Source organism: Balaenoptera borealis (genome assembly GCF_965194805.1).
Source record: "Balaenoptera borealis genome assembly, chromosome: 6".
NCBI lineage: Eukaryota > Metazoa > Chordata > Mammalia > Artiodactyla > Balaenopteridae > Balaenoptera > Balaenoptera borealis.
Window position 1 is genome coordinate 72,939,141 of NC_138863.1, and position 15,788 is coordinate 72,954,928.

At 38.9% G+C, this 15,788-nt stretch overlaps 1 protein-coding gene and 1 pseudogene across 2 annotated transcripts in view; one reads left to right on the plus strand and one right to left on the minus strand.

The window, feature by feature from the left end:
* Positions 1-15,788, plus strand: part of LOC309630263 (heterogeneous nuclear ribonucleoprotein R pseudogene) — a 499,447-nt pseudogene that overhangs the window by 135,834 nt on the left and 347,825 nt on the right. The gene's annotated exons all lie outside the window — the stretch shown is intronic.
* DAPL1 (death associated protein like 1) overlaps positions 1-15,788 on the minus strand; it is a 40,147-nt gene that overhangs the window by 12,097 nt on the left and 12,262 nt on the right. The window contains exons 2-3 of the mRNA XM_082395383.1: positions 10,478-10,565; positions 6,496-6,556 (exon numbers count right to left, since the gene is read on the minus strand). Of these exons, the coding sequence (XP_082251509.1) occupies positions 6,496-6,556; positions 10,478-10,565 (149 nt within the window). The remainder of the gene's footprint in view (positions 1-6,495; positions 6,557-10,477; positions 10,566-15,788) is intronic.

Genomic DNA, 15,788 nt, shown 5'->3' on the forward strand with positions numbered 1-15,788 from the left:
CTTTACTTTGCCTTTGTTTCTCTAAAAGTTTTCTTTTACAATGAGAAGGTAAAAGTTATGTAATAATTAAACCCAAGGACGGTCTATGCTGGCATTCTAGTAGAAAGGAAGAAACATAATTGAGGTATTGGTTGTAAGTATTACTTTACAATCTAACAAAAGAGCTGCTGATTTATTTTTTTGTCAGATCAGTTATCATTGGGCCACATGACATGCATTTTATAGTGTGGTAAAGGCAGAGTGTTTTGTTTTGTTTTTCTTTTAACGTTAGAACCAGAAGGAAACTTAAGAGGTCATTGACTTCAGTAGTTTTCTTCCAGACTAGGTGTCTTTAGTGTCAACTAAAACAGATGAATTATTTCAGATTAGCTCTAAATCACATTCAAGAGATTACAGGTAGGAAGACCTACTTGGCAAGTTACTTAAAGTCAAATGTAAGGTAAAGGGGGGCGAGAAAGGAAATGAACAAATAATTCTGATATAACAGAAATCTGGGCAATTAGCCAAGGTGAGATGGATGGGGCAAGATGACAAGTTGAGAAAGAAGAGAGAAAACCACAATGTTGATTGTTGCTCTTAAGGTGTCAGAGTGATGATGGGTGGAGGTGGGAGAGGAAAGAGGAGAGGAAAACGGTGTGTGAGGACACACTTATTGCTTAATTTGGCACTAACTCATTATTTGATAATTTCCAGGGTTATCTCCACAATTCAGGGGCTACATTTTTTGATCATTTAAAAAATTGCGATAAAATACATATAACATAAAATTCACCATTTCAACAATTTTTAAATACACAGGTTAGCAGCAATACATACACTTACATTGTTGTATAGCCATCACTACCATCCACCTCCAGAAATTTTTCATCATACCAAACTGAAACTCTGTACCCATTAAAGAATAATTCCTCATTACCTCCTCTGCCAGCCTTTGGTAACCACCATTCTACCTTCTCTCTCCATGAATTTGACTACTTCATGTATCTCATAAATGTGAAAGCATGCAATACTTGTCCTTTTGTGTCTGGCTGATTTCATTTAACATAATGTCTTCAAGATTTATCCATGTTGCAGTATGTGTCAGAATTTCCTTCCTTTTTAAGGCTGAATAATATTCCATTGCATGTATATAGACCACATTTTGTTTATCCATTCATATGCTGATGGACACTTGGGTGGCTTCCATCTTTTAACTATTGTGAATAATGTTGCTATGAACACTGTTGCACAAATATCTCTTCAAATTTCTGCTTTTAATTCTTTTGGCTATATATTCAGAAGCAAAATTGTTAGATCATACAGTAATTCAATATTTAATTTTTTGAGGAACTGCCATATTGTTTTCCATAGTGGCTACACCATTTTACATTCTCACCAGGAATGCACAAGGGTTAGGGGCTACCTTTCAACTAAGGCATTTAACTGAGGTTGTAAAAGCTCTGCTCAACTGCTTCTCAAAAGAGGAATGCCACAGATCAGAATGAATGGGAGACTGCCCCTGGGGGCTGTTGGCCATCTGTGAACTGGTCTGGCAAAATTTAGAGGGAAAAAAATCAACAGGATTGAGAAAATAGTGGAAACAATTCCAGCAAGGATAACAGCCTTAGATAAACTGCCCATAATTATTAAATTACAAATGTACAAGTTGCGGAGGGTAAGGGCTTTATAGGGACAGGTGAAAATACAACCAGAGAGTCAAGTTCTCTTTCTCAAATACCCCACCCCCTCAATCAGGAGCATCCTAATATAGAAAGACTTGGGGGTTGTGGGTGGAGAGTCTATAAAGGGTCTACCTTCAGATGATGGAACTGTAAATAATAGTCAATCATTAAATGCCCTGATTCTTTGCTGTAGATTTTATACCAATGGAGATAGGAACATTTTATATTCAAGTCCAGACTAGAAATAAGTAGGAATAGCTTTCTAACCTACAACCTGTGCTTTAGTCTGACATCTTAACTTTGGGGACACTTTGGATTTTTCATCATTAATCTTTGTAAAATGATAGGGTTTGTAGAATGAAAGGTGTTTGCCTGACTCATTAGTGTAAAAGAATCTAGGTTAACCCCACAAGAGAAAGAAGGATATGTGTAAGGATTCTTCCTGGCTGTGACTCCATCCCATAAGGGGCAAAATATTGAACTTGAAAAGCAGATCAATAGAAACTTCCACATTGAGAATTTACCTTCATCTTGGGAAGTTGTGACCTGAGAGACTACATTTTTCATTTCAGAGAAAAAGTCAAAGAAGTATGGTAAAAGTCTTTATGATTAGAGCTATGAAAGAAATTCTGGAAATTAAAAAATCGGTGGCAGGTTTTGTTTTAGAGCCTGAAGTCAGGTGGTATTAGGAGACTGGCAGCTCTTCATCTTTCCAGGGTGTTAACTTCCAACTTGAATGTTGGCACTTAGATTTCCACACCCCGTTAAGCAAAGTGCTTAAAACAAAACATTCAGCTTGAGTCAATGAAATTCAAGGATCATCCTACACAGAACAAGAGAAATCTTTTTAGATTTGCAGATGCCTTTGATAGTTTCCTTTCCCCCAGGATCCCATTTCACATACATCTCACTAACTTTGGCCCTGGTGACATAGCTGGCAGCTTGAAAAGTGGCCCCAATTTAACTAGGCTTCAACATTCCACCCCCGTCCGCACTATAACCCAACCCCATTACTAATGGTTTAACTGGATACTTTTATGTTGGGAGAAGCTTCACAACTATTGCCAAACTTAACTTCTGTAACTATCCGGAGAATGAATATATTTGGCAGTATCATTCTCTCTCATTCCTTGCCTTAAAATAATTAAGTAAACAAGCAATCATAGATCTCAGGGGAGCTACGTGACTCTAAGGAGTAGATGGAACTTGGTCTAAGACCAGGTCTCCCAGATTTTTCTCTTAGAGAGCTTTGGGGTTACACAACCCCTCTTCTGCAGGAATAAACACGTTATGCGGCCTGTCAGTGGGCAACATGAATTCTCTCAGTATTTAGGGCTGGAAGAGGTGGGAAAGACTGACTAGAGAAGAAGGGAAGGTCTTACCTACCTAGAAAGGTAGTGGGGAGTGAAGTCTGTGTGGAGATGAGTGGGGGAAAGAGTGGCAGGGAAAATTTTAGGCTGCTTCCCACTTAGATTTGTACAATTCCCGCCTCTTGGGAATTGTTTTCCAATCTTCCAAATCTTAAACCCTAGGTTGGCTTTTAAAGTAGGGTATCCAGACATGAATAGCATATGGATAGAAATTTCCTGCCATGATTGAATGGTTGCTGAGCTCCTATGAATAGGGCTAGAACTCTCACTGTTTTGGACTCTAAGTTCTTAAACTGGTATGAGAATTAACATGGGTTCTAGGAACTAGACATAATTCTAGCTAAGGGCATGAAGGAATGTTAATAAATGCAGAGGCTATGACCCTCATTTCTGCTACTATATTTCTTCTGGCCAGTTGTATATTGTTAGATCTTCATGACAATATATATTGTTGGGAAAATCATTGTAATGCAGATGAAAATTTATCATCAGATATCTATATCTCTCTATTTTTTAAATAAATTTATTTTATTTATTTTTGGCTGTGCTGGGTCTTCGCTGCTGCGCACGGGCTTTCTCTAGTTGTGGTGAGCAGGGGCTACTCTTCCTTGTTGTGCATGGGTTTCTCATTGCTGTGGCTTCTCTTGTTGTGGAGCACGGGCCCTAGAGCGCGCAGGCTTCAGTAGCTGTGGCACACGGGCTCAGTAGTTGTGGCTCACGGCCTCTAGAGAGCAGGCTCAGTAGCTGTGGCACATGGGCTTAGTTGCTCCGTGGCAGGTGGGATCTTCCCAGGCCAGGGCTCGAACCCGTGTCCCCTGCATTGGCAGGTGGATTCTTAACCACTGCGCCACCAGGGAAGCCATATATCTCTATATTTTATATGTCTTATTTTTTTATATTAGGCTGTATAGTTATGCATTTCTTTTTTTAAAATTAAATTTATTTATTTATTTATTTATTTATGGCTGCATTGGGTCTTCGTTGCTGCTAGTTATGCATTTCTTTTCATTAAAAAATTAAGGTATAATTTATCTGCAGTAAAATAGATACCCTCTTTAGTGTTTAGTTCTATGGGTTTTCACAAGTGCATACCATCTGTGACCACCACCTCAGTCAAGATATAGAACCGTTCCATCACCCCCCAAAATACCTTCCCGTCACTTTGTGGTCAACCTCTCCTCCCACTCTCTGGCAACCACTGATCTCAGCAGGTCTATTTCTTAAAAGGCATTGGTCTTTCCACCCCAGGTTGACCTTTTTTATTATGAAATTCTATTATGTTTCAGGTTGAGTTATGGATTCAGGGAAGATTTTTCTTAGCTGTAAGGGACCATGTGGATCCCACCAACTTCCAAATTCAAGACAGTGACTTATGGTAATCTTGGGACTTGATTTTATTGCTGGTCTCTTATCCTTTGCCTGGATTCCAAGTGACGCCCTGTAGGATATCTCCCTGGGAATAGAAGCTAACACTTACTGCGGGCTAACTGTATCTGGCTCTGTGCTGAGTCCTTTGCACATGTTCTATACCTTCATTTTATTCTCACAACATCTTCGTGAAGTGGATACTATAAACCACATTCTCATTTACAGGTGAGGAAACAGAAGCACAGAGAAGTGAAGAAACCTGCCCAAAGACACACAGCTAGCAAGTGACAGAGTCAGCATAGGACCCAGGCACCTGATATCTGATGCCAGAATGCCAGAACCTGTTCTAACCAGTAATCTATGCAGTCTTAGCCACAGACCTACGCCAGTAGACATGGAGCTAAGTGTTAAAGGGGCTTTTTTTTAAAAAAATAGATATAATTGCTGTTAAAAATATTTGTAACAGCACACCAACTCAATATTTTCTTATGATTTCTAAATACAACTTATTGTTGTTGTTATTTGTTTCTTCTGTTTATCTTTGAAATTCAGAAGTGATATTTTTAACTGAAAGGGAAAGAACCCTTTATGTCATAGCCATATGCACATGTGTCTATAAAAAACATTAAAGGCTCTGGCATCATACCTAAAGTACAGCATAATCAACCTTTACTGACCACTCTCTTTAAACATTTTATTTTGGGTTAACATATATTCTAGAGGAATATATCTGTTCCACTTAGCTCTACTTACTGTGGACATTCTATTGCCCCTGAGGAAGAAGCGTTTAGTGGGCAGGGGCTGGAGAATGTGCATGGCAGGTCATCATCCGTCCCTGCCCTTCTTCTAAAGTCAGGAAGGCAAAGAGTCACTTATGACCGCCCCCCTTCCGATCTATCTGATGGGAGAACCGAGCCCCCCTACGTGAGAAGGCTCTGTAGCTTTCGTCTATCATTAAGATCTTGCCTGATACTAGTTGCCTCATGGGCTTCAGACACACCTTTTCTTTTCATTGCCATAAAACAGATGTTACTAATTAGAGCAGAGAGTGCAGGCAGGTTACTCTGTGTTGGGCACTGTTCTAAGAACTTCCTGTGTGTGAACCTCATTGATTCCACTCAACAGCCATCTGAAGTATATACATCCTCTTCCTTATCTTCATTTTACAAATGATGAATCAGAGGCACGGGATCAGTAATTTGCTCTAGACCTTAGAGGTAGCAAGTGGGGAAGCCAGTGCCAAACAGGGGTCTCAGAAGTCTAGCCGCACAGTTTCTACTCTAATCATTTTCAGACCCCTGATTTTGGTAATAACAGCAAGTCTTCCTTCTGCAAAGGACACCCGCCCAGTCCTGTCTTTTCAATAAATATGGGGGCAGCAGAAAGAGTGGTCCTTCAATGCCTGAATTCAATGCACCCACCCCCTAGAAGTAGAATAAGGACCCTCACTCAGCTCACTTACAACATTTAAAAACAAACGATTGAATCCAAAGCTAAACTACTGTCTACGTGGGAAGAATTTTCTGAGTTTCCTGAGCTACTTAGAAAGAATTCAAGATACGGAAATAAAAATAGCAATGGTCAACCACCTTCATAAATAGACTTCACTAGATAAAGCCAGCCAATGCCCAGGCTTCCTCCAGCCCCCAAATGGGCAACCCTCCACCACCCACCCTGGCCTCAAATCAAACATTTCCTGTTGGGAGTGAGTGGTGGGGAGGAAGTTCAAAAAGGGCTGAATTCCCAATACACAGGCTGCCTTTTTTATAACAGCAGGCCAACGTTTCCAATAAATATTTGGGATGGCAACGTCAGGTTCTGCCAATTTGGCATCATGAGTCTTGCTTAATTTACTGTCTTATTTTTGAAATGATTTATTAAATAGACACTAGGAATTTGGGAGCATCAGCTTTTCTCATCAAAACCACCTCGTGTTCCTTGAACTGAGAGCAGATTCTTTCACAAGGACATCAAACCTCTGAGTTGGAAAACACCCCAGTGGCCATCAGCTCATTCACCCATGCGGCCTGACCGGCGGGGCGGCTGGGTGAATACTGGCTGGGAGCATCACGTGACGCACCTCACCCATGGCTCACCTTCTCCAGACTATCGTTCAGGGCATCCATCGTCTGTATTTTGGCAGCATTTGCAATGGCACTGTGAAGATGAAAAGAAACTTCACATAGAAGTGGAAACTTTCCCACTAAAGAGGCTAAACCATTTTTACAGAGGGTTTTCTACTTGGCCTTTTAGCTTTCATTCTGCTTCTTGGCTACTTCTGGAAGACAAGACAAAAAAAAAAAAAAAAAAAAAATCCTACCCTGTGTGCCCATGTACTACAACAAGCTTTGCAGGCCAACTTATTATAATTAATATTTTTAAACTTTTCATCAAAGTACAGCATACATGCAGAAAGGTGCACGTATTATCAACGTATAGGCTGGTGAACATTCACAGACTTGTAACACTAGTCAAACCAGTTGCCCCTAAGGATAATCACTACCCTGACTTACAGCCCCATATATTAGTTTTGACTTTATTTGTATATCATAAAATGTACCATACGGCAGGTGCTCTTTTGTGTCTGGCTTCTTTTCTCAGGCCAAGTTATTTGCTAGGAGAGTTTCAATCAGGGCTGAGCTTACAGTGCAATATCTTGACGGGAACTCTGCGCTTGGCATACTTTTTTCTGGATGGTTTGTGTTGGTTAGTAGAAGTTATTGGGGTATGGACACAGATTGATGATGCTTAGAAATTTATTTTCTACGCTATATTTTTCAAAAGCTATTCTCCTAGAAGATATAAGGAAGTGTTTGTCCACAAAAAGGAGGAAATCCTACCCATGCAAACACTCACGAAGCAGATAGAAAGAGCAGAGGTGACTCATGGGGGAGCTAGGGAAGCTTCAGGGCTTCTCACTGCACAGTCTCCTTTCAAGGCCCTGGGAGGGGCCCTGGCCATTTCATATTTGTAATTTTGTATTATTTTTCCTTAAAATGGTCCTCCAATTCTATAAGATTCAGCTTCCACATACCTATATCTATCCCCGGTAAACAGGACAAGAGAGCTATTTTTCTGCTGTTTTAAGTTCTGTAGTGGTCCAATTCCCATCTTTTAATGACTATTAGAAAACAATTGAATTTTTTTAAGAGGGTTCCAATCAGCACTTTATGACTCTCTAGGCAGCTCCTCTTCCTGCAGTGTTCACCTGATGTTAGAATTAACAGTAAGTCCCTTTTGCTGAGGTGCAAAGAAACGGATGACTTGTCCATGGTTGCCAACTAGGTCATTTCCAAGCTATGACTCTCGCTCCTGAGCCCCTGGCCCAGGCATGTTTACCAGTGTCACACTAAACAGGGCTTACATTTGAGTCAGGTTTTAGTAGCGGGATAGGTTTTCGAAGTTAACCAGCTGGCAATTCAATGACAGTGTGACGTCATTTACAGAGTGCTTTCTCTATTCTAGGAACTGTCCTAGATGCTGGGTCAGGAGATAAATAATATGTGACTCCCACCCTTGAGGACTTATAGCTTTGCTTTAATTATACGATAGTTATTTTCTGATTCAGAAGAAACAAAAGCTTAATGCCAAAGGGGCAAATTTTTAAAAATTGAGGTATAGCTGACATATAATATTACATTAGTTTCAGGTGTACAACATAATGATTTGATATTTGTATATACTGCAAAATGAGCACCCAATAAGTCTAGTTAACACCCCTCACCATACATAGTTAAATGTTTTTTCTTGTAATGAGAAGTTCTAAGGTGTACCCTCTTAGCAACTTACAAATATACAATATGGTATCATTAACTATAGTCATCATGCTATATATAATTTCATCCCCAGGGCTTAATTATTTTATAACTCTAAGTTTGTGCCTCTTGATCTCTTTCACCCATTGTCTACCCCAGACACCAATCCCCTTTCCCTTCAGCTTTGGCAACCACGAATCTGCTCTCTGCACCTATGAGCTCGAGTTTTTGCTGTTGTTGTCCTGTTTATTTTTCTTCTTAGATTCCACATACAAGAGAGATCATATGGCACTGTCTTTCTCTGTCTGACTTATTTCACTTAGTATAATGCCCTCAGTGTCCATCCACGTTGTTACAAGTGGCAGGATGTCCTTCTTTTTTATGGCTGAACAGTATTCCTCTGTGTGTGTGTATGTGTGTGTGTGTGTGCGTGTGTATCACATTTTTTTATCCATTCATCCATTGATGGACACCTGGGTTGCTTCCATGTCTTGGCTACTGTAATAATGCTGCAATAAATGTGGAGGTGCATGTATCTTTTCAAGTTAGGGTTTCATTTTCTTCAGACAAATACTCAGAATTGGAATTGCTGGATCACATGGTAGTTGTAGTTGTAATGTTTTGAGGAAACTCCATACTGCTTTCCACAGTGGCTGCACCAATGTGTATTACAAGCTATCAGTGCACAGAGGTTCCCTTTTTCCCACGTCCTTGCCACAGCTTGGTATTTCTTGACTTTTTGTTAATAGCCATTCTGACAGATGTAAGGTGATATTTCATTGTAGTTTTGATTTGCATTTCCCTGATGATTAATAATTTTGAGCACCTTTTCATGTACCTGTTGGCTATCTGTATATCTTCTTTGGAAAAATGTCTATTCAAATCTTCTGCCCAGTTTTAAACTGGCTTGTTTGCTTTCCTGCTACTGAATTGTATGCGTTCTTTATATATTTTGGATAGAGTATTTCATTTTTTAAAAATTTAATTCTTATATTTTTATTTTATTATCTTTTTATTATTATTACTTATCTTATTTTTGGCTGCGTTGGGTCTTCGTTGGGTCTCCGTTGCTGCGTGCCGGCTTTTCTCTAGTTGCGGCAAGCAGGGGTTACTCTTCATTGTGGTGCGCAGGCTTCTCATTGCGGTGGCTTCTCTTGTTGCGGAGCACAGGCTCTAGGCACACAGGCTTCAGTAGTTGTGGTGCACGGGCTTCAGTAGTTGTGGCTCGTGGGCTCTAGAGTGCAGGCTCAGTAGTTGTGGCACACGGGCTTAGTTGCTCCGCGGCATGTGGGATCTTCCCAGACCAGGGCTCGAACCCATGTCACCTGCATTGGCAGGCGGATTCTTAACCACTGCGCCACCAGGGAAGCCTAGAGTATTTCATGTTAAAGTAGAAAAATCCTCAAAAATTTTCCCTCCCAGAAATTGAGAAGAAAACTTTTAAAGTGATCTAAAAGGTAATTTTATACAGAAAGAAAAAACCCACAAAAAAACCCCGAGAAATTCCATAGCCTATTTCCCTCCACACTTTCTTTCTGAGACTGTTACCATTTTAACTCTTAAGGACGTATCTGAGCATCCTCTAATTCACTCTTGAATCACTCATGAGCTCACCTATGGAAACCATCCTGAAATAGGCTCTGAAGCGCCTCTACTTGGAGGAGCTAGTTTCACATGTTCACTTCTTTTTGAAGGCATTATTTTTCTTACCCAAGGCATAGAGGGGCTGGGCCATTTGTACATGAGATCCAGCCCTCGGCTCTCTGCTTAGCTCTGAGAAAAGTGCAGTGTGTCAAGGTTACTGCGGAAGGAGCAGGGAGAAAACAACCTCCGTATCCAAATTCCTTCCAGATGTGCCAAATACAGTGGCCATTATTTTTTAAATAACTGAGTGAGGAATTAAAAAAAAAAAAACTAAAAAGCACATTTATTTTTAATTCAGATTTGCTTCAGCAGAAAGCTTATTACAAACACAGGGCCAGCTTAGGGACAGTACTTTAAAGGTTAAGGTGAAAATAAGATACAGGGACGTGAGTCCTGTTTGGATGCATTCAGGACCATGCTTTTTAAGCAGGAGGCAATTGGGCTGGCTGGAGAGAAGAGAAGGATGGGCAGAGAGAGTCCTCCAGAGGGTAGTTAACCCCCTCTCCCATGCTGACCCCACCCCTACCCCACCCCACCATGCCAGCTGCCTCTAACTCTGGTTAGTAAGTGCCTAGGGAGCCTTGGTTTGTCCTAACATCCAGCGAAGCCTCTGACTTCTGGCAGTAGCGTCACTTAAAAATCAAGATGAAGAAGGAAAAGAAATTAAGCAGTCCCCTACCTTGTTTTCTCTAATCCCATTTTCTTGGTGTGTCTCTCCAGGACGCCAATTTCTTGTTTTTTGGAGATTCGCTTTCCTCCAGCTTTTACTATAAACAAATAAGCATCAACAAGGGAGTCATATTTAGGGCAGCAAGAGACAGTTTGCTTTGTTATTCAAGGTATGAATTTATTGTAGATTTGAAGAATTTCAGAACTTTTTGAAGAGCTAAACTTTAATCTAAAACAACATAATCAAAAGGTACCCTGAACTAGTATAACAGAAGAAAAAAATATTTTGGGCAAACAAGGTGGGAAGGAGAGAAGGGCTAAGGTTTTTGCGTGTCTGTGTTCGGAGAGGGGGACCTGAGGCTAAAAAAGGCAGAGGTGTTTATTACATCTTCGATTTGGGGAGGAGATAACAATTTATTCCCTTAGGCATTTTACTGAAAAACATTTTTTTTTATTATCAAATCAATTACATTCTTCATGACAGCAACCGACAATTACAATGTGACCCTTCTGTTTTCCCGCAAGATTAAAGTGCAAGGCTTGCAAAAATTTTTTTTCAACCAAAGCTTTCAAAAGCTAGATTGGAGAATGAGCCAAAAGTCAGGGCATGTGGTGATAACAGGCATTTAATTCAAGAGAGATGCTTCTGATCCCACCAGATGCCCACCTTCCATCCCAGACCCCAAGCCTCAGATGTTGGAGGAGCTCAGATGTTCTAATGAGTAATTAAACTGCATTAATAATCCTGCCATTCAAGAGATCAATTAGTGTTAATTAGGCTACAGATGACCTAACAGCAATTCAAGTGTTTAACAATGTCAGATGAAATCAACTTTTGAAAAGGAGCAGCCCATTTCAGATTGCAAGTCAAAGCAAATACTTTTTTCTGTTCCCAGGAAATTTGCACATCTGAAATCTGACAAGCTCAAATGAGAAAAAGCTAAATGGACATTGATTTGTTTGAACCTGTTAATTCTTTTTATGGAAATGTCAGATTGGCAATTTTCTAAAACTGGCTCCAATAAAGTGAAAAATAGGAAAACCTATTTCTCAATGCCCTCGTGAATTGACTTCATCATTTTTCTTTTAAAATTATTATTTAATTAATTTTTTTGATTATGTAATAGTACATGCATAAGGCACACAATTCAAAAATCATGGAAAGGTCTGCAGTCTCCCTTCTACCATTATTTTTAGGCCTACAGTTCATCTCCCTAGATACTGCTAACGTTAACAAGTTCCTATGTATTCATTGATAGACATTCTATACACATACCTATACATTTTTTTAAATGGCAGCATACGTTGTTCTACATCTTGTTTGTTTATACTTTTCATTCAGTCATGTACTTTGGAGTAAGTTCCCTATCGATATATATCTATAGAGAGAATGTCTTTCTTTTTAACATCTGCTTTAAATTTTCATTATATGAACATTCTGTGTTTACTTAACCAATTTCCAACCGTTGGACATTTTAGATGTTTCTAATCCATTGTTATCACAAACAATGCTACAATGAATATCCTTTGCATATACATAATTCTGCACAAGTGCAAGTATATCCATGGGATAAATTCCTAGAAATGATCTTGTTAATTCTTAAGAGTATGTGCATTTGAAATTTTACTAAATCTTGCCAAGTCACCCCTCACAGTGGTTGCACCAGTTTACAATCTCACCAGCTACAGTGACAGTGATTGTTTCACTATATCTCAAGCAACAGTGAGAATTAGAAAATGTTTGGCTTTATCAACCAATAAGAAAAAGTAATTTGTCTTTCTTATATTTTATTAAAAGTTGAGCTTATTTCTGTGTTTCAGAAGCCAGTTGTATTTTCTTTTATAAACTGTTCACATTTTTGGTCCATTTGTCCTGTTGGACTTCTGTTCCATTAATCTCTCTGTTTATATGCCATTACAACTTTATTTTAATGATTGTACCTTTATAACATATTTAAAAAAAATTTTTTTTTGGCCGCACCACACATCATGTGGGATCTTAGTTCCCTGACCAGGGATCGAACCCGTGCCCCCTGCAGTGTAAGTGTGGAGTCTTAACCACTGGACCACCAGGGAAGTCCCTAACATATTTTAATTTTGATAGTCCTTCTTTGCTACATTTTCTTTGCAGAATTTTATTAGCTATTCTTATTTATTTTTCCATATGAACTTTTGAATCAGTTTGTCAATTCCCTCCAAAAAATCCTGCTGGTAGTTTTTTAATGGTCTTGCTTTAGATTTATAGATTTTTTTTTTTAAGGGAAAATTCGTATCTTTATATTCCTGGTTGCTCTCTATTCAAGAACATGGTATGCTTTTCCATTTTCTACATTTTCTTTTGGGTCCTTCAGTAACTTGTTCACATAAATCTTACACATTTATTGTTAGGTTTATTCCCTAAGTATTTTCTCTTTTTTGCTGCTGTTGCAGTTGTAGAGAGGGTCTATTCTTCCATTATAGCTTTCACAGATTGTTGTTCTTATATTAATATCATTGATTTTATACCCAGATCTTATTGAATTATCTTACTATTTATAATATTTTTGTTGACTCCCTTAGGTTTTCCAGGTAAAAAAAATTTATATAATCTGCAAATAATTATAATATTACTTTCTCTAGAATAACATTAAATAGTGGTGATGATGGACATCTTTGTCATCCTAATTTTTAATGGATTGCTTTTAGTGTTTTCCCATTAAGTATGATGTATACTTAGTTGGATATACACACACACATATTTACAATATATATATAATGTATATTCAAATATATTTCTTTCTTCATATTAAGGAAATATCTTTCTATTACTGTTTCATTGGGCTTAAAAAATTACAAACACATGTTGAATTTTATCAAATGCCTTTTTATTATCATGTATATAATATGGTTTTTCACCTTAATGAGGTTAATTATATTAATAGATAAAAATTTTATAAATATATATTAATGAATATTTTACTATCAAACCATTCTTGTGTTCATGGAATAAGCTCCACTTGGTCATTTTGAATCACCAAGTTTTTTTTTATTGATTATAAAGGCGTCTCACTAGAATTCTGTAATATTAGATACAGTCCAGGAAAAAAATCCTATTTTCATACATGGTCTGCTTTAAATTCACACACACACATACACACACACACACACATGAAAAAAAGGCATACAAAATAATCAGCAACAGAAATGAAATAATGTGGAAACACCTTCTGAATAGCCCTGGAATACAGAGATGAAATAAACCAAGGGGTGGCTTTTTCTGGAAGACTGCTTGAGAAGGGTGTGCCACTGTATGAGGAGTGGTGTGGTCCATAGCCTCTTCTACCAAGAGGAATCAAATCACAATAGCTCTAAACCTAGAGCTTGAGCCTTCAGTATCTCTGCCAGCAGTATCTTTCATCCTCCTTATGACAAATGCTTTTAAAACATGGAGTGCTATAATTATTTTCTTATTAGTGTTCCTTTTGTTTTCTCTGATGCTTTTGTTTTTGCATGTTTTCTTCCACTGGTTATTATAGCCAACTATAGAAGCACACTTGTTATAGTTAAAATAAGCAATAGTTAAAAGTGAGAAGACCTTTGAAATGTTGAGCTCTGTGCCACTCATTGGAAAGAGCACAGACAATTTAGAGAATGTCCAAATGAGAGCAACCAGAGTGGAGAAGGAGCCCTGTCAGACAAGGAACTGGGAAAACTGGAAAGATCGTTTCTGAGGAAGCAAAGACTCAAGGGAAGCTTATGGTGCCATCTTCAAGGAGTTTAGGGGCTGTCTTGTGGAGGAGGAATGATTTACTGGTAAGGAAATGTTATCTAGGGTCAGAGAGCTCTACCCCCTCCTGTGCTCTGTGACCTTGGGCAAGATAAACTCCTCTGAGGCTCAGCTTCTGCATCCCTCAAAAGGGAATAATACTGATTGTTCAGGCTGTCCTAGGGAATAGAGGTGACATAAGAAGCTGGTACATGGTAGGCACTTAATAATTGGTAGTTATTATTATTTATATTTATGTTTTTCCAGAGGAGAGAATGGAAAGCAAAGAATGAAAGTTCCAGAAAGGCAGAGTCTGGCTACATGTAACTGTGTTAATCAAAGTGAAGAAGATTGCATAGTACAATAGTATATCTCTGGTCCCTTAGTGTGTTAAAGTAAAGAAAAGAAGTATATCTGCCATGAATATTTTAGAAGGATTTTGGGGAATTTGGTAGAAGTTGAACTAGATCATTTTTATTGTAAGGTCTTTACTGTAATTCTAACTCTTCCCATCTACCTACAAAAGAAAATTTATCATGTCCCTCCCTTTTGAAAGAATATAGTGTACTCAGAGAAACAAATCCCAAAAGAAATTTAAAGAGAATGTAAAGGACTTCCCTGGTGGCCCAGTGGTTAAGAATCTGCCTGCCAGTGCAGGGGACATGGGCTTGAGCCCTGGTCCGGGAAGATCCACATGCTTCGGACCAACTAAGCCCGTGCGCCACAACTACTGAGCCTGCACTCTAGAGCTCGCGAGCCACAACTGTGGAGCCCACATGCCACAACTACTGAAGCCCGTATGCCTAGAGCCCATGCTCTGCAACGAGAAGCCACCGCAATAAGAAGCCCACGCACCACAAAGAAGCGTAGCCCCCGCTCGCCGCAACTAGAGAAAGTCCACGTGCAGCAACAAAGACCCAAAGCAGCTAAAAATAAATAAATAAATTTATTTTAAAAAATTTGTAATCACTTACATAATTCCACGTTTAGGTCCTTTCAATAAGCAAAATGAACTAGAGATTTAAAAACGTAAGAGAGAGATGTTTTGGATAGTTTTGTTAGAAAATCTACATTGATGTGGGGAAAATGAAACTTTGCTTTCCTATCTCTGAGTAAGAGTTATAATTTTGTGGAGGCATTTGTAGTTTATAACTTTTCGAAAGTTGACCCTTGAGTTTAGAATGCTATATACTAATTTTCCAGTTCAGAGTTTCCAGGCATTTTGCACAGTGTTTGGTAGAGGGTAGTCAAGATAAAGAAAGATAAGCCTGAAAGAAAAATTGAGCTTCTTTCCTTCATTAATCAGTGGAGAATGTGTGTGAAAAAGCTGACCACCACAAAGGTTTGGGCAAACTCTGCCTTGTGACCTAGAACGCTCATTTGAATTTAATTAAAAGGTTAGATGTTTGCAAAACGCTTACTTTGCATTCACCGTTGAGTTTTTGGCGTATTCTAAACCGTCAGTCAAGACAAAAGACTCTCATCAGGAAAAGCAAGGAGAGAGGGCTTCAGAGGGAGAGGGCTTGACATGGCCCCACTTTACTGTCACGTCTCTGCCCCTTCTCACCAGCTATGT